This window comes from Capronia epimyces (genome assembly GCF_000585565.1).
Source record: "Capronia epimyces CBS 606.96 chromosome Unknown aczIQ-supercont1.5, whole genome shotgun sequence".
Classification (NCBI taxonomy): Eukaryota; Fungi; Ascomycota; class Eurotiomycetes; order Chaetothyriales; family Herpotrichiellaceae; genus Capronia; species Capronia epimyces.
In genome coordinates, this window is record NW_006912908.1 from 793477 (window position 1) to 814564 (window position 21088).

Genomic DNA, 21088 nt, shown 5'->3' on the forward strand with positions numbered 1-21088 from the left:
TCGTCAATGGGTGAATGTTCGTCAATGGGTGAATGTTCGTCAATGGGTGAATGTTCGTCAATGGGTGAATGTTCGTCAATGGGTGAATGTTCGTCGAACGCACACAGCCTGGGCAGCGCGAGAGACACGTGAACGCACAAGGACTTGATTCACAGGATGTCAGACACGACCTCTTTCCAACTCCTTCCTCCTCCAGATCTCCCTCGTCTCCTCTCCATCTCTCAGACAATTCCACAAGTCAGACGATTAGTGACGCACCTACCTTGGAGATCGTACGTGTTGAATCCATTCCACGCCCACTTCCCAACCTCTGGTACCTCCTGACGAACCCCCTCAAACCATTCCAGTACAAAATGGAAGGACCCTTTGCAGGCCCCATCTACAGTCCGCTCTCCCGTTTCTGGAAGAAGTCACTCGTGGTGGATCAGGCCGGAAAGGTACATCTAGGAGGACGCAGTGACGAGCTCCAAGTTTCACACCTCAGATTTGACGACGGCGATATGGAACAGTTATGTTTGCTGGATAAAACCTACAAAGTTTCAAGAGCTGATCGACGTAGGCTTTAGGACAAATTGGCAACTTCGCACTATCCGCAGGCTCACTCTATGTGGTTACAAGCTCCGATGCAGCAGTGAAAATGTCAGGTTTCTGGCTGGACAAGGATAAGTTTGTGACATGCGCTCATCTTGTAGGCATGGTCACTGGCACTGATGTTCCGAGCACATGGGAGTTGCTGCGGAAATTGAACCTACGGCGAGCTTGGGTCTCTACTGCAATGAATTCGGTCGATCAGGACTACAACGGTGAGTAATGGAAGCATCCGTTCCTAATACAGAGTACTGACCAGTTTCAGGTCTCGAATCATGGCCTGTCTACCTTCTCGATGTGAACTCGTCCGCAAATATCGCAGTGTTCGCACTGAAGCCGCGCACGGTTCGGACCAAAGGTTTTCCTCCGCATTCTGTCGATTTGAGTCAGCTTGCTTCGATATACAACTATGATGGTCCCGAGCCTGCCTATGCTATGAGCCAGGAGGGCCTCGTCTTGCAAAAGTCGCTCTTCGCTGTGTATTATCCGTCCGCGGCGGCCACAGTGAAGGAAGCCGGTCTAGCTCCAGAGAGCCAAAAGAGAGCAGAGGCTGCCCATGTCGAGGATGCTTGGCGATGGATGGCTCAAGAAAGTAGTCAAGATGACAGCCGACCACCACCTCTGGTAAGACTTTTCAGATGTGAAACGACTGGAAATACAGACTCTGACCCAAGGTTTAGGACTATGCAGACACATTTAGGGCAAACGTTCGAAGTGTCGCTTTTGGAAAGATCAAGACTCTAGATCGCATCCCCTGTACACCGCACAATATTTCCGAACTCGCCCACGCCCGAGAGTGCAGCATTGTGGGGTCTCGGGGCTGCTCTGGGGGAATGGTATGCGAATATTCATTCGTCCATGGGGCTCCTAAGGCGTTCCAGGTCAAAGTGATCGGACTGTAAGTTACATCCCCGGCTTAAGGCCCCCTAGCCAAACCACGACGAAAATAAGCTGACTGGGCGAAAAGTTACTGGCGAAAGCCGCGGGCGAGGCGACAACAATATCCTGGTCTTCACCCCCAAAGGGTTGGAGGGACTCCGAAACACATATTAGGTGGAATATCCCAAATATGCACCAGCAGGGGCGGATTGCTCGCTTGTAGGTCTGCCACTGCTCCGGCAGGGTTGTTTGAGTGACTTCAGCGCAGTGCTGGCGGCACAGTGTATTGTGTGAGATTATGACCAAGGCTTTTGAGACGAGTTCAGGATGGAAGCGATAATATTAGCCCGTCGATTGATTCCATAGCCACTCGGATGAGAATGAGAAAATGTTCAGTGTACTCACGAAGAGGCGACATCTTTTCAAGCTGCTGTACCTTATGGATACTCCGTATGTCAAGTGTAGTGTGTATTCTAAGTACAACCCTAACCCTAGGACCAGGATTAGACCAATTGTTTGAAAGACGCCTCCTAGAAGCCATGTGCAATTTCCATACTCCGTACGTCAAGTGTAATGTGTATTCTACCTTAGGTACATGTATCTATACTCCGTACGTCAAGTGTGATGTGTTTTCTACCTTGTAAAATAAAGGTTGAAATGTTCCATGTTCTCTATCAACGGGTCGCAGGGGGAGCGCATGCTATATAGTATAGTATGCCTAACCCAGCCTTCTGGTTAAAGCACAAGGCTGGGAATGCCTACGGAGTATAGTTTGACATACCTTAGGTACATGTATCCATCAGGTACCTTACATGGCGAGAAGCCCTAGGCAACTCAACCCAACCCGTCGTATCTCTATTATACCTTACCTAGGTAGGCCGTCAACCCAGCCCGTCGTATCTCCATTACGCCTTAGATAGGCCATCAACCCTAGATGACGTTCTCTTCGCGAGTAGAAACGCCCCGTGACCGACTCGGATCGAGCGTGGCGGGGTGTGGGAACCAACCCTATCACTCTGTCATGAATAAGTACACACACACACACACACACACACACACACACACACACACACACATATATATATATACTATAACTAGATTGCCTGTCGTATTTTCGTAGCTATATAAGTATAGATGTAGGTATATGTATATGTATAGGTATAGGTATAGGTAGCATCGACTATGGTGGTAGGTACTCTGTAGAGATGGCATAAACAGGCCGAGCCGAGGGTGTAGATCTTTCGTTTATGTCGGTGACCGTAAAACTCAACCTCAAACTCATAGACAGATGTATCGACGCTCCAAACGCTGCTCTCACTCTCACCTCTCATCATGTCCAATAGGTAGTTGGCTGGCTGGCTGTACAATAGATAGCTGTCTAATTGACAAACATGCGGAATATGTTTGACCGTCTCGTCGTTCACCATCTAGATCTCAGGCGCTTCCCAGGATTCCCGGTCAAGTTTCATGATGGCGGATTGTTTATGCGGAAACGAAACCTCGCCTTGCTTGTAGAAGCCGCAGTCGGTCAAATAGCCGATGAACCTGAGCAAGACGGACAGACATTAGTGCGACCACTTCTCAACTTGGCCCGTCAGCGCGACCTTTACTTACTTGGTATTGTCCACCCTCGGCTCCAACATGACAGTTTCGGTTCGATAGTCGGCGAGAAAGCAGTAGTGCACCAGGGCCGACAGCCAGGCCTTGACTCGATGCGGACCTCGGAACTCAGGTTCGCCCACCAGGACGTGTAGCCCTCTCGTGTAGTTGCCGACATCTCCTCCAAGTAGCCGGCCTAGTTTGTCCTCTTTGACCCAATATATTTCGAAATAGCCGAACGGCTTCCCGTCCCAGCAGCCGTAGACCGGGAAGGAATTTCGACTGTTCAGCCCGTCCTCCAAAAATTTCAACTGTGTTGATGCCGGGCCTGCAACTCCCCAGGCAATGTTCACTCGAGGATCGTTCATCCACTTATGGAGCAGGTCCAAATCCGATGGTCGCTCTGCAAAACTGGCCAGCGTGGGCAACGTTGCTACCGAGACGCCTCCTGCATGACTTGGCATCATTGCCGGCATGGAGCCTCCCAGGGGGCTGAAATGGGGATGTGGGCACGGTTTGGGGGACAGCGTGGGTACTCGAAAGGAGAGCCACTGCCCAAGACTGGGGATGTAACGACTGTAGAACGTCTCACCCTGGCGGGGTGGCTTTGGTCGGATCGGATGCCGTATATGGTTGGTGAAGGTATACTGGGTCGGAGGAGGAGGATAGTACGTGGGTAAATGGCTCCCCGAGTTGAACGGCCCTCCCGGCGACGAAATCCCTGCCGAGAAACCATCCATCATGGCACTGGGGACAGATACCACATGGTCTGCAGGATGAGGGGGGCCCCGCTCGCCCTTGGGCCTCTCGGGCGAGGCAGGGCGAGAAGGACGGGGCGATGCCGACGGGAAGGGCGAATGTTGCTGAGGCGCCATTGTGTACAGGAACACTCGGGGATCAATCTGCCAGAAAGACCTCCTGCTGACAAACATTCCAGTCCAACCGGTAGGCATGCGAACGTTGGTATCTGTGCCCACGTACGAATCCTCACTGGTGATGAGACCCATGCGCTCGAGCTTCTGGATGGTGTTCTTGCCTTTGAAAATGCCTTCTCTTTTGATTCTGATCCGCCACTCCAGCTTGGGTCTGCCGGCCTCTGGCGTCAATGCACAGGCGTCGGTCAAGGTACGGGGGTTGGGAGGTTCCTTATGGAAGTACCAGCATAACGTCGCCCAGAGCATCATGGCAATATGCCTTGTGGGAGAGGCGGTGTTTTTGAAGTCCGCGCTCGCCGGCATGGAGATGGAAGAAATGAAGAGCGAATCGCGCTGGATGGTTGGTTTTGTGAATCGGTGTACCACGGTATGTTTTTGGCCGGCCTCCCCCTGATTCTGCGGTGGCTGAGTCAACGAGCCTCTGCTATTCCTGGCCTCCTGACCCTGCGGTTGTGGCACCAAAGAGATTCTGGTCACCCGGGCATCCTGATCCTGCGGTTGCTGCTGAACCAACGACACTTTGCTCTTCCGGCCCTCGGGCTCATCTTCCACTTCGTCCTCAGTCTGGATGATAACGGTCCATCCTGGCGGCATTGGAGAGTTGTGTAGGTCGAGATTGGTGGATTTGAAGGTGAAGCCGCCAAAGACGGGCGTGACAGTGTAGATCTGCCCATTGGGCAGGTAAGCCATTTGAACCATGACTGAATGTGGGATTCTCAGAGCATCGCAGTGGGAGGAGGAGTGGTGGTGGAGGTAGAGTCTCGGGGTGGAATTAGATCGGCTTCTCGTCCTGTGGTCGGCTCATGTCTTTATGACAGGACAAAAGAATGATCAGCCACAAGAGCAGGACGTTGGGAGGTTTGAGGAGGGCAAATTCGATGTCTGGCGACCTCGACGCGGGGGGCTTTGATTAACGGAGGATAAGAATGGTACCGTAATGTTAGTCAGTAATTCTCTACAGTATGTCCACGACAGTCAACAGTCCGCCTATGGCTCCTTCACCTGCGTTAGACAATGCTTCCGGGTGCAAATTGTGACATTGCACAAAGTATCTGGTGTTTGCTGGTGTGTACTCTGTATGTGTAGGACTAGATTTCAGCTCAGACCACTGTAGCTGACCGGGCCCAACACTATGACGCTGTCCCCCGCTCGACCTTTCGGCGAAGCTTAAGGAGCATAAGGGCTTAGGGGCACCTTAGCATGTAGTACAGATACAGATAAGGTAGAAAAGCATTGGTGCTAATTATAACGGAGTATGTACTATCCGTACAGTATTATTTATTACTATTAGCTGTGAGGCCCAAGCCCTTAGCCCGGCCCTATCATAACATGCCGAGGTGCTGGTCGTCAACGCAAATACAAAGCTGCGATTTGCCGCATAGAACGATTTACGGAGTACGGAGTACGGCGAACGCAGTCCCCCTCCCTCAGCGCCACGTTGCAACACCACCACCATCACCACCACCATCGCCTTCTTCACAGCGGTAATGCGCCTCTAGGGCCTGTCCCAACAGCAATCATTCGACATGAAGACCCGCCAGTCCCAACCGACCGTGGCATCGCAGCCTCGCCAGTAGTAATTAGGTACCTGTGTAATGTAAGAAGCACAGCAAAACTAAAAGTCCACTACGGTCGTCCCGACATTTGTCTCCCTGGCAATCCGGATCAAATCACCCGCGACGACCAGATCCATCAGCCCCATGCCAACACTCTTGTAGATGACATTGCCCCTGGACAGCCAGTCCACCAGCCCCTGTTCGCCGGGCCCTCCCAGCTCGAGTTCCTTCGTAGCGGCCTTTTTGATCATCATCAGCTCGCCAATCTCGACGAGGTGTTCTGGTTTCAGTTTTGCCTTGATGACTTCCCCGGCCTCCTTGAGACAAGACTCGAGGTTGTCGACGATGATGACTCCTCCTTGTTTGGCATGCTTGTGGTGATGACGGTGACCGTAGTGAGGCTCGACCGCCCTCTTGAACACATCCGGATGGATCTCGCACATGTGAGGCGCGTACGAGCCGATGCACGAGATATATCTCCCCTTCCTCTCGCCTTCACGGGAGGTCAAGAATTCGGCCGGAAACAGCGGCTCGACCGACGGTGTGCAACAGAAGATGACATCGGCTTTCCGCACTTCCTCCTTGAGCAGCCGTCCGTATTCGCCGAACTCGGGGCTCATGGCCGAGAACTTGATTTCCCGCCGCCATTCTTCATGAGACTCCTCGGATATCTGGAACGCTTTCATCAACTTGATGCACCTGGCAAAGGTGCGGTTGATGATGTTGACATGCCGAATCTGGTCGCCTTTGAGCAGTAATGCCAATCTGATATGCCAATATGCCTGCCTGCCGGCGCCGAAGATCGTGATGGTGTGCACGTGTTGTCGTCTCTTCAGCATGATGGTCGCCGCTAATGCCGTCCTGAACGCCGTAAGCTCTTCTGCGTTGATGATACCCACCGGGTTTCCCGTGGCGTCGAGTATTGTGACAGATCCCCTGGGTGTAGTGTTCTGCGAACTAGCCTGAGACACTGGGGGTTCAAACGAGGCGCCGTCAATGGATTCCCTGCTGCCCACCGACGTGGTAGACGCCGGAGTCAAGGTCATGTTGCCGAACTCGGAAATGGGAGATTTCAAGCCTGACGTTCCGGACGTGCTTGACGGTGTGGCCGCGTGGATGCTTGAGGCGGCTGATGACACGGACGACTGCTTACTATGTGCCGGCACATCGGGCTGCTCCACCGACACAATCTTCATGCCAACCGTGGTCCCGGTAGAAGCGGGCATGAACAGCGTGGTTACGCCGTTCTTCTTGATGGCCGTCCGCGTCGGCTGAAAGGACGAACAGCATGGCGAATTCGTGTCTCCGGTAGAGTATGAATGGAGGGCTTCAGCGAGGTTTTGTTGCAGTCCTTCCGCATCCTCTTTGGTGAGTGCGAGGAGTATTCGGCGCACCTCGGCGTCGGTCAGGACGGTGAGAGGCATGGCTCAAGGTCTGGAGGATGGAGGGCGAGGCTCGTCTAGGTGTAGAATAAATTGTGCGAGGGGTATCCTCACTCGATTCTTCTTCCCCGGATCCCGAGGACAATGGAGCACTGTTGTGTGGTGGTCAAGATGTGTCAAGTATCCTCACCCGTAGGACCGTCCTGCGGCTTGCCTGCACTTATGTTTCAGCTTCCATGGGCCACCCAGAGTTGGTGCACACGCAGTTCAGTGGTCCTCCAGCTCGACGGGAAGAATATACCTAGGTACGTAACTTGTCGCCCAGATTGTTGAGTGGCAATGCTCAGTCATCCACCGTGTTGATCCATATCTCCAATTGGTTCCTCACGCCACCCAAATGCTTGGAGTCTTGGACGGGACGCTGACTGCATCGGACATTACGCTGGCATCACTACTTGCCATGCAATCCGTCGCTCTGGCGCCCTCGGCCCGCACGTCTCGGCACGCGGCTTGAAGAAGATAAGAAAATGAGATGGTACGAGTCACTGATTTGGGGAGATCTGCCACAGCGAGATTCTGAAAGACATGTGTGCAAAAGGGTATCTAGCATGGCCACCTTCGGGCACTAATATACACGGCCCATCCCCATCCCCATCCAACCGAATTGCTCCAGCTGAGCCTGCATGTTCCAAAAGAGGGGATCAAGTGAGAAAGATGGAAAGAAATGGCGACCGTTGAAACATCACTTAAGTTCACCCCACATATCTTCATCGCTCATGACCATGTCGTCCTCGCTCAGCACCTTCAACCCATCCTTTTTCCGGTTCTTCTTCATCTCCTTCTTCGTGACCAGTGTTCGTGGCGTGATAGGTGTCATGGGGGTAAACGGCATGTAAGGGCTGTACGGGGTCTGGGGAACGCCCGTCTTTGGATGCACGCCTAACACACTCTCACGGCGATCCACAAATGTGGTTTTGGTCGCCGGTGCACTCTTCAGAGTCTCGTTGTAAAACTGCCGGAAGGGCAGACTATTGGAGCTGTGGGAAGCTGCTGCGCTGCGTACCGACGCTGCCGCTGGAGGATTCTTCCCTATGTCCTGCGTCGAATCCCAGGCTGGTTGTTGGCCAGGCGTAGGTGGAGGAGGCCCTGGATTGTAGATACGGGGCGATACGGTGCCTGCCACAGAGTATACTGAGGCGTCCGTGAGCGTGGCCGAGCCTAGTGGCTGCGAAATAGGTTGCCCACGGACCGAGATGGCAGATGGTCGCCTTTTGCCCTTATCAGCCGAGTCTGATCGGCCGGGAAGAATGGAGAGGCCAGAAATTCTAGTCTTCCGACTGCTGCTCCGAGAATCCGTGCTGGGCGACGCGAACTCCTCAGCTGGTGTGGGTGCCAAAGGGTGGAAGAGTGGACTTGCTAAGGGCTGAACAGCGTAGATTTGAGCCTGTGATGATGGTTTTTGCAAGTCCTGAAATTCCAGAGGATACTTGGGGGATCGTGGTGAGGCAAGACCATAATGAGCTGGATAGTAAGGAGACCTCGGTGTAGGAGGATAATTGGGCGACCGGGGCGTGGGAGGTGCATTGTCCTGAGAGCGGAACTGCGGTGACCTAGGGGAGAGCTGGCCACTGCTCCTGGCTTTCTCGGATTTCTCCTCATCATGTGCCATGACTGCAGCATACAGCTTGGCCATCTCATCCATGTTGCGAGCCTTGTCTGCCTCCAGGATTCTCTCATCGACAGTCGAGGCGCTCATGTTGGACGGGTTCCGGGTGTGGGATTTTCCCCCGGTGGCCCATGACCTAAGGCTGGCCATCTTGCCTGGACTCTTCAAGGGCGGTTCGGTGCTCATCTTGGCCTGGTTGCCAAGTGGAGCAGGTTTGATGATTTCCATACTCAAGCTTCGGTCCGATGTCTGCGTCTTGCGACGAAGTTTCTGGCCCACGAAAACAAGGAGGAGGAAAGTGAGTAGGAGCCAAGCGACGTAGGCCGCAACAATGCCGACCACCTCGTACTTGAGTTGAGATTTGTCTCTCAGAGCACCGGCGGAGAGGGGAGGGCCTTCGTCAGGGGGAGGAGCGGGGCCGGTTAGGATATCGATGTCCCAGATGCTGTGAGGTCGAGCTGCTACAGGCAAGCCGAGCAAGACAAAGGTGAATGTGAAGGAGACCAGAGTCGAACAGGAAGCGCAACACCTCATCTTTGTAGGCAGATCAACTCCTCAGTATAGGCCCAGCATGCGGTGCCTGAAACTGCTTACCCCCTGGGCGGAGAGGACATGAAGCAGCTTGTTGCACGCAAAGGGCGCTCCGGCGGTAGATGTAGCTGGCCATGATTGCTGAACGAGGACGGGCGAGAACGTGATGGCGGTGATTGGTACAGACACAGACGTGAAAGAGGAGGAGCCCGACTGCATGAAGCAGCCAGGTAGGTGCCAGGGAGACGAATCAAGAGGGAAAGCAGGGAAAGCAGATGTTGTCTGACCTTCGGGTCGCTGGCTGGTTGGGACGGCGTCTCTGTCGGTCCCTGGACTTGCAAGACTCCCGGGGCTGGAGCTAACCGCAGTCGGTCAAGGGCATGGGCGAGCTCCCCGCCGACTGCGCCGACTGCATCAACCGCAGCCTGCGCCCGCCATTCATGGCTCTGTCTTAAGCGCCCGGAATGTCAGCGTCACCCAGGGATCACCAGGATCACACTCTTCACCATCGACCCGCAACCACGCTAGTGGCCCAATACAATCCATCGACAAGTGTGCCGTCACGTCTCTGTCCTCCGCGGTCTCCCTATTAGCGTTTTTACCGAAGCGAGTTCTGGACGGGCCGTCTCTGCCTTGACTCGACCCGAGCAATGGTTATCACCACCAGAAGAGACCATACGCCTCAAGGGCAGCAGTGATGGCTTGTTGATTCACCGAGATGGCTAGCTCTTACTGCCTCGATAGACGCCCTCCTTAGCCCAGCACCCTTCCCCTATGTACCTATCTGTACAAGCACCATTCTGCGACTGTGACAGAAAAGAATGAGCCATAGCGAGCGTGTGATGCATCGTCCTGTTCGCAGCAGTCTGGGGGCATACTTCTAAGCGATGGAGTTCTGGGTAACTTCTGTTGCGCTCTTCCTTCTTCATCACAGCACTCTGTACTCCGTATCCGTACATGATCATCCATCCTCAAGCTGCCACTTCTGACGAATCTCTTTGATCCACTCAGACACAGGTACCGGCTTTCCCGCTTGACGTACTTGGTGAGGACCCCTTTCTTCGGCTTCATGTTCGTCCCATAAAGGAACGTGAAGAAAGTCATGAGTGGGGCTACATGCCTTGATTTCGAGCGCGTCTTTGCGGAGCAGCTCGTAACAAGGTGCGGCAAACATAACGTCTAGACAGTCCATGCAGACGTATATGCCATCGGCATACGTCCATCCATGCTCACAGCCTCCACCGTCGCAATAGTAATCAAGTGGGCCTTCAAGCTTTCGGAACGTCTTCGCTCGAGCAGGAGGAGCAGTTTGGTCTGGCTTCTGCGGTCCGTCTGAAGCCAAGGTATCGGCTGTGTCGTTGTCGAAGGTGATGCTAGCATCTTCCTTCCCGACGCCCGGTATCTTGGTTGTTGTAGCATCATTGACCTCTTCGAATCCATCCACATCATCCTGCTGACTGAAGTCGTTCGGTCCGATCAGTGACCACGCCGCAAGCGCTGCGTCCTTGTCGCCGTAATACATGAGAGCGCTGGCCAGTCGCAGATATCCCTGCCAGTCATTGTTTGGATCCTCATCGGATAGCAGGTCTATTCCCACTTTGATGTGGCCTCGAAGACAATCTCTCGCCTCCGTCTTCATCCCAGCTTTACTGTAGTAGCGACCGACAAGAAGCCTGGTATCGAGGGTGCTCTCGAACGCGTCAGTCTCCGAAGTCATTTCTCCAGACAGTTGTAAGAGTTTCTTGATCGTCTCGGCGGTCGACTGCGAGTCCTGGGATCCTTGGCGCAGTTGCTCAAAGTACACAGTGGAGAGTGACTTCGCGGCTGCGAAACGGGAAGGAGTGAAGCCGATATCATCCGCATCAGCCAAAGAAGCTTCCCATAGATCCATGGCTTCTTCTCGATCTTCGTGGCTTTGCGGGTAGTTGTACAGAAGGTCTGCCAGCTTGCAGGTCAACATGACTCGATATTGCGCCTTTGCATGTGTGTTCCTGGGTAAATATCCCGGATCCAGGGCTTCTTCGATCGCACTTCGATATGCCGTTTGCACGAAACGAAGACTGCCAGTCTTCATCCCAGCGAGCACAATCCCATTATGTAGATCCAGGTCATCTATGTTGTGCAATATCACGCTCAAGCGGCTGATGCTGTGTGTAGGGTCCTGTTCTTTCTGAAGCTGTTGCAATGTTTCGATGATGTTGGCGAATTTTTGTTGTCGCCTCAGCGCGATCATCCTCTCCAGTACCGCTGTGTAATCATCAGGATTGGTTACCAAATGTTGATTGTACATCGCCATTGCCTTGTCATACTCGCCAGTTTGGACGTAGGCCCATGCAAGACAGAGGCGAATTCTTGTAATGTGCTCCGCAGGTGAGGGTTCTTTGGCCTCACCTGCCTCGACCCTCCGAAGGATGTCCTCATATACCTCTGCTGCTTTCGGCCACTCTTCAAAGTCGAAATACGTGGAGGCCAGTCCATAGTCGGAAAACCAGTGATCTTCTCGCAGCTTACCTGCAGCCTCATAAGCTTGGATGGCTTCCTGGTAGTGGTCGAATTGTCGATACGCCCGGGCAACCGACCGAGTCCATTCAAAGCCAGGCTTGTCAATGCGCAGGCGCTCTGATGCCCATTTGGATATTTCGTTTATCTGTTTGACTGTTATGGGCTTGGTGGCCATGTTCACCTGCAGTGTAGATTTTGATGGGGACCTGCGTCGACGAAGCTGTGCGATGTCAGCCTTCCTGCAACCCCAGTCAAACCTCGCAACATGAGCACCATGGTCCCTCACGGGCTGACAGCATGGCCTTCCACATTGCAGCTGGCAGCCGCCTGACCAGAACATGCCACTTGCAAATGGATGAACATACCTTGCGGAGAAATGCATGCAGCATGCGGACGAGATTTACCGGGTTGCCTCTGAACACTGATGGGCTGCAGAAGAGACAATCCGCGAGATAGGTGGAGACGTGTTCCAAAAGGTCGGCATCTGGGAAGGAGTTCGATGCCAGAGTCTTGACCCAGTCTCGCCCTGCTTGAGAGCACTTTCCAATCGTCGCAGGGTCTCTCAGCCAACCCAAGACTACATCAACGTTACCATCCTCATAGAACCATTCGGCGGCAGAAGAGTATATTTGGTGGCTGTTCCACCATTTCGCGATGATATTCTGATCGCTGAACATGTCGACAAGGTACTGCCCTACTTGTGCTTTGTCGCTGGGGCTCGTCGTAGTCAGATCAATTTCTTGTAAATGAGCCACAAAGAATCGACGTGCGTAATGGTGCAAGGGCCGCACTGCGACTTCCTCATAGCGAGGGATAGTATGAAGGCAATCAAGAAATACCTGTAGGTGAGAATTGTCTAGGTCGACATGAACGAGTGCAGTATTCGAAGACAATTTCCGCTGGAAGAATTCCTCAAAGCCGAATTTTGCATACAAATCCTCGTCGCAAAGGCGCTCCAAGAAGCGCCGCATGATTTTGATCTCGGATGGATGGATTTTGCCTCTCTGGGTGCCCTCCTCCTCTTGCTTAGTCTGAACCAGACTGCGGAAGTATTCTTTAATGGAGTTGGACACCAATGTTACCGAAGCCTTGTTCGGCTCAAGGTCGTCGGGCTTTTCGACGAAGAAGAAAGCTGAATATTGATCGCGCAGCTGGTCGTACAGCGGTCTCAAAGAGGCCTCTTTGTTCTTCAGAAATAGGACAGCTTCGAGCTCTTCCACCGTCAGGGTCCTTTTGGCGGACATGACCCAGGTAAGAAGAACATTGAGATCATGGATATCTCGTGCCTGAAAGGTTTGATTGCAGCGCCTAACTTCGCGAGCTATCGTATCTGATCTTTGAGACTTGTTGGCAAGGACGTCACGGATCTCGGCCGGCCAGCGTTTTGAGCCTATCTCCTTCAAAAGCAGCTCGACATTGATGAAATCGCCCTGGGCCCCTTCAGAGAGACTCAAGAAGACCTCTTTTCGAAGATTCTGGACCTGCTCCGATTTCCCTTGCAAGACGTCTATTCGATACAGTCTGTCGGCAATGAAGCATACTAGGTCCGGTCCATTACTGACGGCAATATCGATGTTCACTGCCCTGAGTTGGACGGGGTTTGTAAGGGGTTTCAGAAGTGGTGGTCGCCCCGAGAGCAGTATTCTGAGATGGCTTTGTTGATCTGGGGTGTGTTGTGCCTGCATCACCTTCAAGAGATCGAGAAGAGTCTTCACACTCTGTTCTCCCATCTGGTCAATGCCATCCAGTATGACATAGAAGGTCTCGTGACTACGCAAGCATGGTCCGAACAGCCGTGAGAAGAGTTCTTCTGGGCTGTCAGGCTCAATCCAATTCTCACAAAGGGCAGCGAGATCTTTGCGATAAACCGGTTCCTGGGCTAATTGTAGCGCTAAAGTCTTGAGTGCCCTCACGATGGGTTGCACACCCTGATCCCTGATGGGGGTTCTTCCTGAACTTTGCTGCTCCACATAGTAATACGCTGTCGTCGGTCGTGACGGGTCTGATGTAGAGCGGGTGTAGCGTTTTTCCAGACCATGAACAATGGTCGTCACGAGAAAGGATTTGCCGTATCCTTCATTTGCCGAAAGGAGAAACACCTTGTCCCAGGGGGAAGATCGATCACTCCATTCGATGAACTGTCTGTTCTCATAGATCCAGCGTCCACTGCCTGGAACAGTTTCAGATAAAAGGCGGCGATGTAATTTGACTTGTTCATCAACCTCCTCCTGTACACCAAGTTTGGCCTTGATTTTCTCGACTTGCTTTCGTTCTAGGCTGTCAGACTCCTTCTTTCGTGCGTCGTCCATCATCTTGTCCACGGATGCTTTTACTCCAGATATAGCAACCTGGGCGTCACCAAACCCTTCTTTGACAATTTGATAAGTCAGCGTGGCTTTCATCTGAGCCTCTCGTTCAACGAGAGTCCTCAGACTAGCTATTGCACCACCAACACCGTCATCTTCGTTGAAGGCAAAAACTTTGAGGAATTTCCCCAACTTGTTTCCATGGATGACGTGCACTGAAAGCTCGCAGATAGACACAAACGACAGGAGGATTTCATGGATGATTTTTCGAAGAGGCCTGTCCACTTGTTTCATCTTTATGTAGACGGCAAATCTTTCTAGAATGTCAGAGACATCCTTGAAGAGCTGCGTTAGGCTGGCAAAAATGTTCCTGTAATTCTGGCCAGCAGCAATGAGGTACGATACAGCGTTGAAGCAGAGCGTACTAGGGCCATACACCTGTATCGATCGAATGTCAGGATTTTAACGACGAAAGAATGTTCTTCAGGCAGCCCCAGGCTCTCCTTACCATGCTGGCGGCCGACGATGCAATCTCGCCCAAGTTCTGGATAAGAACAAGGGTCCTCCCAAGTACATCTTTGAGTACTTTGTATTGTGCCTTTTTCTCTTCATCCGCATGGCGCTTCAACTTAAGTTGCGCAACCACATCATCGGGAGTTAGAGCTCGGCCCTGAAGGAGATTGATGTCGACATGTGCCGTAGTTGCAAACGATCGGCAGGCCTGCTCCCACGCTTCTTGAAGGTCGTATTCGTTATCTTCTGTTGACATTGTATACACGTACGCAGGTACCGGCGGGCCCCTAACAAGCAAGTAGGACAGAGTTAAAGTCCTTACTTGAGGATTGATACGGAGTGGTGTAGTTGAAGATTCGAGCTCCGGTTAGGCTGAAATATCAGAATAGATGACAAAGTTTAGGTGGTAGGCTGCCTGAGGGGGTAGTCTGCATGACAAGTGTTGTCCACTTGGAGAGCTCCAGGCTTAGCGAGCCATTGACAATTGACGAGGCTCCGGGGCTGTAGAGACATGCAACTATTAGTTGGCATTCAAAGACTGACCACCGCAGACCCCTGTTCATTTGATGTTTAAGCTGCCAGGTCAGCAATCTTTCAGCTCTGGTGGCTCCATATGATCATCAGCCAGTAGCCAAATGACGAAGGATTGGCCGCACGACTTTGGTTGCATATTCATGCACAGCTTGGACATCCAAGGGTGGTCGAAACTAAAGTCCTATCCCACGGATGTTGCTGGTCAGGCGCTGGCTCTCGATACGACAGGTCGCCACATCTCGTCCCTTCCAGGCAATCGAACAATAGTGTCCTCCTGAGCCGTACCTGCATCGATGCCTAAAGCCCGGTTTAGACTTTTATGGAAGCTTATTGACTTTTCCCCTGATACCTGAGAGGCGGCAATAAGGCTCACTGCGTGTTCGTCTCAGAAGGCTCAAGCACCCGTAAAGCGGCTCAAACAGAGTCCCCTATAGAGTAGCAAAGTTCATTTCAGGTGTGGTTGCGACCCAAAGTGTCTCTTTTCGCATGTACTTTTATCTCCAGCTGCTGCCTGTACCAGTCGCCCAGCCCAAACCGGCAAAGCCAGTGCCTCTGCCGATAGAGCTCCCGGAGTCGCGAGCATTCACAGCCCTTCGTTTGACTTTGGCGCCTTCGGTGGTTTTCACACCGTCAACAATTTTTTCCAGGTTTGTTTCGACCACGACGCCGCCCACGACCATCTCGCTCAGGACGGCATGGAGAGTCTCAAACCCAAAGATCAAATCCAGTTCACAGACATTTTCGAAAAGTCGGTCGAGGGCTTCGACGAAGACTTGGATGAAATCGAGCAGCGCCAACGGTGACTCTGTGGAGGTCGAGATCAAAATGAAGTACAAGGTTGCGTAATGCCGGTAAGTGATTTGAGTCGGGGCATCTGGAGAAGCGCTGCTGCCTGCAGGAGCGAGCAACGGAGGAAGAGGGAGGAAATTGCAGGCAGAGGCCGGACGAGCAGACACGAGAGTGAATATCTGTGAGAGCAATGACTGCTGTGTCGCTGTATCCTGCGGCGAAGAGTCAGACTGGAGCAGCAATGGAAGAAGCATACTGTACCAGTTGAGAATAGAACTTGGTTAATCTGGGCTGGCCATTGTTATTGAAAACAAGGACAGCGTTGAGCATCGCGACGGGCCGGGTGAGGGAGGCCGCAAAGAGGTCAAAGTATAGGTACTGTACAATCGACGATGGAGGGACTGAAAGAGGAGGTTGCGTGCCTCTGTTTGTAGGGGTCCTTAGAGTGACGACACAGGTACATGCTCTGCCACCTGCCCTCACAGCTGTGCTGCAAGTGCCTGGCCTTAATTAAAGCTAAGATGATAGGCGGGCCTGAGCCCCGATTGGCGACTTCAAGATGAGCCTTGAGCCTCGTTGTGGGGGCAAACAAAATCTATTCTGGCTGCGTTCTAGGCTATGTACACTGTTGCTGGACTACCCCGTACACTCCTACAAAACCGTCGATTCAGTTCAGTCTATATTTCCTACCTGCACCTAGCCTGCGCCCCTCACCTCAAGAATTAGATGCAAGGCTCTACGTGCTCCTCATGCCTACTCCTCTCTCGGTCCCGATTCCATCGGCTCCTGATCGAGCTGCAGAATGGCCGGCGCAGAGTTCACAGCAGACGTTCACGTCAGAAAGCCCAACCGCACCCAAACGCTGCCGAATCCTGGTACTGGCAAACCACCCCTCCCACTCGGACGAACCTAGCTGCGGCCGACCATTTCTTCAAACACAACAGTCCCACAAGGATCTGGACCGGCGAAGGCTGGCGGGACCGACAGAATGATTCCCAGGAACTGCCCGAAATCATATTCCTCGGGCGCTCGAACGTCGGCAAGTCCTCTATCATCAATGCCCTCACCTCATGCGATATCAATCGTGTCAGCTCGGTGCCGGGAGCGACCAAGGCAATGGCTGCGTGGACATTGGCAGCGAAAACTCCCGAGGGCGGAGCCATAAAAGGGTGGGATGGAGACGTCAATCCCAAACTCACACTGGTCGATATGCCAGGATACGGACATGGAAGTCAGACGGAATGGGGCAATTCGATTGTCGAATATCTATCCAAGCGAAGGAATATTAGGAGGGCATTCGTGCTCATCGATGTGCTTCATGGAATTTGGGAGCGAGATCTTGACATCCTGAAAATCCTAGGCTCCTCTGCGATCCCCTATCAGATTGTCGCCACGAAATGCGACAGGTTCGCACACTTAGAAGACATAGAGGGAGAGACCCGCTCGGCCTTCACGAAGATCCGGTCCGAAGCATACTTGGATGTGGATGACAGCCTTGGGCTGGGCGAGATTATCGCCACGGGATTTCTTGATGGCATTACAACCAAGAATTCGACGAGGATTTGGAGGGGAGCCGCCTTTGGAATTCCGAATCTACAGTGGGCGGTGCTGCGCGCCGCCGGTCTTGAAACGTATGCCATGCAAAAGGCAGAATCCCACGGTGTGTTGAAGAAATTTCCGGCGGAAGACCGAGTCCTCTCATCTCAGGAAGACTCCATTTCCGAGGATGGTGGGCAGGAAAGCTCTCAGAACGAGAGTTCAAAAATGTTTAGTATACCATCGACATCATCGGGCCCTGAAACCAGCGTGAGCGTCGAAGACTTCTTGCGCGATATTCTGAACTCTCCTCTGCGGCAAGCTTCCACCCGGCAACCACCTAAGCCGGCATCAAAGCGAGCCAAAATCTTCTTTTCCCTCACAGAAGATCAATACATGCCTTCACACAGCTGGAAACCTTCCAGCCGCAGTTCCCTTCTGGACGACTGGCTAGAAGATGCCGAAAGCCCTTCAGACATGGGATCATCCTACACCGGTAACAAGCGTCAAGACTACAGTGCAGGCAAGTTCAATGAGACATCGGCGACCAAGTCAGATGCGGCCCGTCGTCGCTCCTCTACCGGCAGCTCGGCACCGATGTGGTCTCATGAGCGTTCAGACTCCAGGACCTCACCCGATCCCCGTGGCACAGCGTCGAGCCGTGATCAACCAGCCCCAAGCCGCAAAGGAGTTGCGCACACAGTGGATGCTTTGGGAGCAATGTCGCGTCCGAGCTCTAACACAGACGCAAACGCAAACGCACACCACTCTCAACCTCCTATCAGCGGCGGTAAAGGAGTCTTGCGCGGCATGGACGCCCTGGAGGCAATGTCCGGCTTCGACTCTCGACGGTCTTCAAATCCGAAGTCTCGCCCTCTGCAGGCCAGCAAAGGCCATGGCAACGGCAAAGGCAATGGCAAAGGCCAATGGTCGACTCGAGGCACCAACCCATCGAGTCCGTCGGCCTATCGAGACCGACACCCGGACTCCACGCGCAAGGAGCAGTCTCGACCTGCTGCGCCCGGCAAAGGAAAAGGCGTGACTCGTGGCATGGATGCTTTGGAGGCCATGCTTGGAGGCGACTCGGCGCACGGGAGAAAGACGGGGAGCCAGCGTCGAAAGTGAACGCCAAATTTCCTCACCTCAATCTTAAACTCGAATTCGATTCTTTGTCTTTTTCTCTTCTCTCTTCGCCTTTCACTTTCAAAAGTACACACACCAACGCCTAATGACTCATCACATATACATATAATGTACCAATGCGGAAAACTGTACGGATTACCGTGTTGTGCATACCAGCTACAAGCGGACACAACCAAGAATGAACAAAGTATGTTTTGGATTTTGGATTTTGTAGTCTGTGATCTGTATTCTACATAATATCGTGATATGTCGCCATCAATCCCACCGACCCAAGGAAAGCGGGAAATCTCCCGTCCTTCTTTAGGCACAGGGACAACATTACATCCATACTTGCCGCAACCTTCGCTCGAGTACAGAGGAGAATGATCTTCGAACAAAAGACCCCCGAGTGCACGGAACAGAGAGCCATCTCCGACAAACCCGAAAGGCAGAGATGAACAAACCAAAGAACAGCGCCCTCAAACAGTGCCAAATGCCAAAAATGCCGGAAAGCCCGAGTCCCGCTGCGGCGTGCTCTTTGCAATGATTCTCTGCAACCAATGCACGCTGCATCTTTTCCAATGAGAAACCAAACGCTGCAAGTATTTTCCCAACCCTTCAAGCGGAAACGACGAGGCTGGCGAACAGTTATATCACGGCCACCATTCCATCCTTTTGTAGCTCGCGATCACTTCTTGGACACGCTCTACCGTGAGACCCTCTTCACGCTCGTAGCGGAATCCCACTGTTCTCTCAAAGAGGCTTCCGTCCAAGCTTAAATCCGTGTCCTTGAGCAACTCTTTCTCCAGAAACGGACTGAGTGGACCCGGTTTAGTGATGCCCTTTTGTTCAAGCATGTCGGCCCACGGTTGAAGGATATCTTCATTGAGGTCGTCAACGACATGCTCAAGATTCATTCTTGCAAACTGCGAGATCAAGGAGCCTTGAAACCCCGTCTTGATACCAAAGACTTTGGACACAGTGTCTGCTAAGATACCCTGACTTGTCTGTCCGTGGTCGACAATATTGAAGATGGGAACATTTCCACTTGGGGCGTCTTCTCCTTTGGAACCCAGGGTTGGCCTCCGGCTCGTGGTGGGAGAGGAAGAGGGTATGGTCGAGTTGGTGGATCTCCATTGCGCCGCTGCCCATAGCGCTCGTGCCAGATCCTCCACGTGGACCGTATTGATCCGTAAGTCCTCCGTCCACAACCACTTCAGTTCCTTCTGCTGCTCTTGGTAGACCCGTGCCAGACACAGCGCTTTGCCAATGAATTTCGAGTCATACTCTCCATAGACGTACGCTAGACGCAGTATGACGAGATTTAATCCTGGTATCCGAGACAGGTCTTGCTCGGCCTCCAGCTTGACTTTGGCGAGTTTCATCCAGGGCTTCAATTTGTCTTGTTCGGTGCGGGGTGTGCGATTGGGAGCATAGACCATGCCCGTGCTGGCCTCGACAAAGGCTTTCACTCCACGTTTTGCCGCTTCTTTCCCCAGAGTGACACTGACTTGCCAAGACCGCAGCCTGTATATCTCGGGCGCCTGTGACCAAGCAGTTTCCCCGGCAAGATTGAAGACGTAGTCCCAGGTTGCGTCGGGCCCGTCAGGGTGGTCGAAGATACGGGATACGGAGGACTCTCGCGATGCATCGGCTTGCATGAATATCTCGGGAGAACATGCTTCAGTGAATTCCGGGGCAAGGTGTGCGAGTTGAGGCAGGACTTTATCGACTATGCGAACGGATGATGCAAGATTCTGCGAATGTATGTACTTTGCGAGGAAACGGCCAGTGTATCCTGGGACGACGGTCAGTGAATCCGGCGGGTATACATCTGGACTTCAAGTTTGACACACCAAGACCTCCGACTATCAGGACCGAAGGTTTGTGAGTGCCATTGGCAACGCCCGCTTGATCGCTAACAGCCATGAGGGGTTCGTCTAGCCGAGGTGATGCGACAGATAGAGTAGGGAGCAGGGGAAAGATGCAGTGGCAGGAAGAGAGCGCATCTACAAGAACAGCGAGCCCTTGGTGCCAGATGGCCTGGCTTCTGCGAAAGCACAAGGAGCGAGGGGACACCTCGAGTTCTTGTTGGGGTGGTGACAGAGGAGGGGAAGAAGGAATGGTGTGAGTGCTGCAGGTGGGCGGAGGGGAGGGAGATAGGAGAGCACCCCTGTTGAGATCTCGCGGATTGGCCGGCGGGACAGGGACTCGTGCAGGACACCAGTGCGATAGGACCTATGTAGTATGTACGGAGTACCTTTAGGTATGCACGAGTCCTCCGTTAGGTATTCACAAGGTGAAACCAGGATACAGCTCACTGAGCCTGAGGCTTATTAGGCCTGCCGGGCCAGTGGCTCCTGCGCCGTATCCGTACTTCCTACTTGAGAGCATGAGATTACAGGTTGAACTTGAAGCTGGCAAGTGGCACGGCCCGCATGGCAGGAGCCAGCAGCCAGCAGCCAGCAGCCACTGTGATGGCGTAATCAGTACTCCGTACGGAGGTCGGAGCATGCCAGCCAGAGCTAGAGCTCGGACGCTGCTCAGTTCCTTACTCCTTTATTAGAGGAGTGAGCACTGAGCGCAGTGAATTGAAATGCCTAATCTTAGCCAGAGAACCAAGTATAACCACATCCATCCTCCGGCCAGA

The 21088-nt window shown here is 53.0% G+C and overlaps 8 protein-coding genes across 8 annotated transcripts; 2 read left to right on the plus strand and 6 right to left on the minus strand.

The window, feature by feature from the left end:
- Positions 1-637: 637 nt before the first annotated feature.
- A1O3_06219 (uncharacterized protein) lies at positions 638-1490 on the plus strand (the record flags this gene model as incomplete). The annotated part of the gene is made up of 3 exons (XM_007736339.1): positions 638-803; positions 854-1212; positions 1269-1490. 3 exons carry the CDS (start codon positions 638-640, stop codon positions 1488-1490), a joined length of 747 nt encoding a protein of 248 aa, XP_007734529.1.
- Positions 1491-2894: 1404 nt separating this feature from the next.
- Positions 2895-4700, minus strand: A1O3_06220 (uncharacterized protein; the record flags this gene model as incomplete). Its single annotated transcript, XM_007736340.1, has 2 exons — positions 2895-3012; positions 3082-4700. 2 exons carry the CDS (start codon positions 4698-4700, stop codon positions 2895-2897), a joined length of 1737 nt encoding a protein of 578 aa, XP_007734530.1.
- A 916-nt stretch (positions 4701-5616) lies between these two features.
- A1O3_06221 (uncharacterized protein) lies at positions 5617-6981 on the minus strand (the record flags this gene model as incomplete). The annotated part of the gene is made up of 1 exon (XM_007736341.1): positions 5617-6981. One exon carries the CDS (start codon positions 6979-6981, stop codon positions 5617-5619), a length of 1365 nt encoding a protein of 454 aa, XP_007734531.1.
- A 700-nt stretch (positions 6982-7681) lies between these two features.
- Positions 7682-9139, minus strand: A1O3_06222 (uncharacterized protein; the record flags this gene model as incomplete). Its single annotated transcript, XM_007736342.1, has 1 exon — positions 7682-9139. One exon carries the CDS (start codon positions 9137-9139, stop codon positions 7682-7684), a length of 1458 nt encoding a protein of 485 aa, XP_007734532.1.
- A 958-nt stretch (positions 9140-10097) lies between these two features.
- A1O3_06223 (uncharacterized protein) lies at positions 10098-14713 on the minus strand (the record flags this gene model as incomplete). The annotated part of the gene is made up of 3 exons (XM_007736343.1): positions 10098-11858; positions 12004-14382; positions 14453-14713. 3 exons carry the CDS (start codon positions 14711-14713, stop codon positions 10098-10100), a joined length of 4401 nt encoding a protein of 1466 aa, XP_007734533.1.
- Positions 14714-15485: 772 nt separating this feature from the next.
- On the minus strand, positions 15486-16110 carry A1O3_06224 (uncharacterized protein; the record flags this gene model as incomplete). Its single annotated transcript, XM_007736344.1, has 2 exons — positions 15486-15992; positions 16042-16110. The coding sequence occupies 2 exons, from the start codon at positions 16108-16110 to the stop codon at positions 15486-15488; spliced, it is 576 nt and encodes a 191-aa protein (XP_007734534.1).
- A 396-nt stretch (positions 16111-16506) lies between these two features.
- Positions 16507-18441, plus strand: A1O3_06225 (uncharacterized protein; the record flags this gene model as incomplete). Its single annotated transcript, XM_007736345.1, has 1 exon — positions 16507-18441. The coding sequence occupies one exon, from the start codon at positions 16507-16509 to the stop codon at positions 18439-18441; it is 1935 nt and encodes a 644-aa protein (XP_007734535.1).
- A 650-nt stretch (positions 18442-19091) lies between these two features.
- On the minus strand, positions 19092-20367 carry A1O3_06226 (uncharacterized protein; the record flags this gene model as incomplete). Its single annotated transcript, XM_007736346.1, has 2 exons — positions 19092-20236; positions 20295-20367. 2 exons carry the CDS (start codon positions 20365-20367, stop codon positions 19092-19094), a joined length of 1218 nt encoding a protein of 405 aa, XP_007734536.1.
- Positions 20368-21088: the final 721 nt, after the last annotated feature.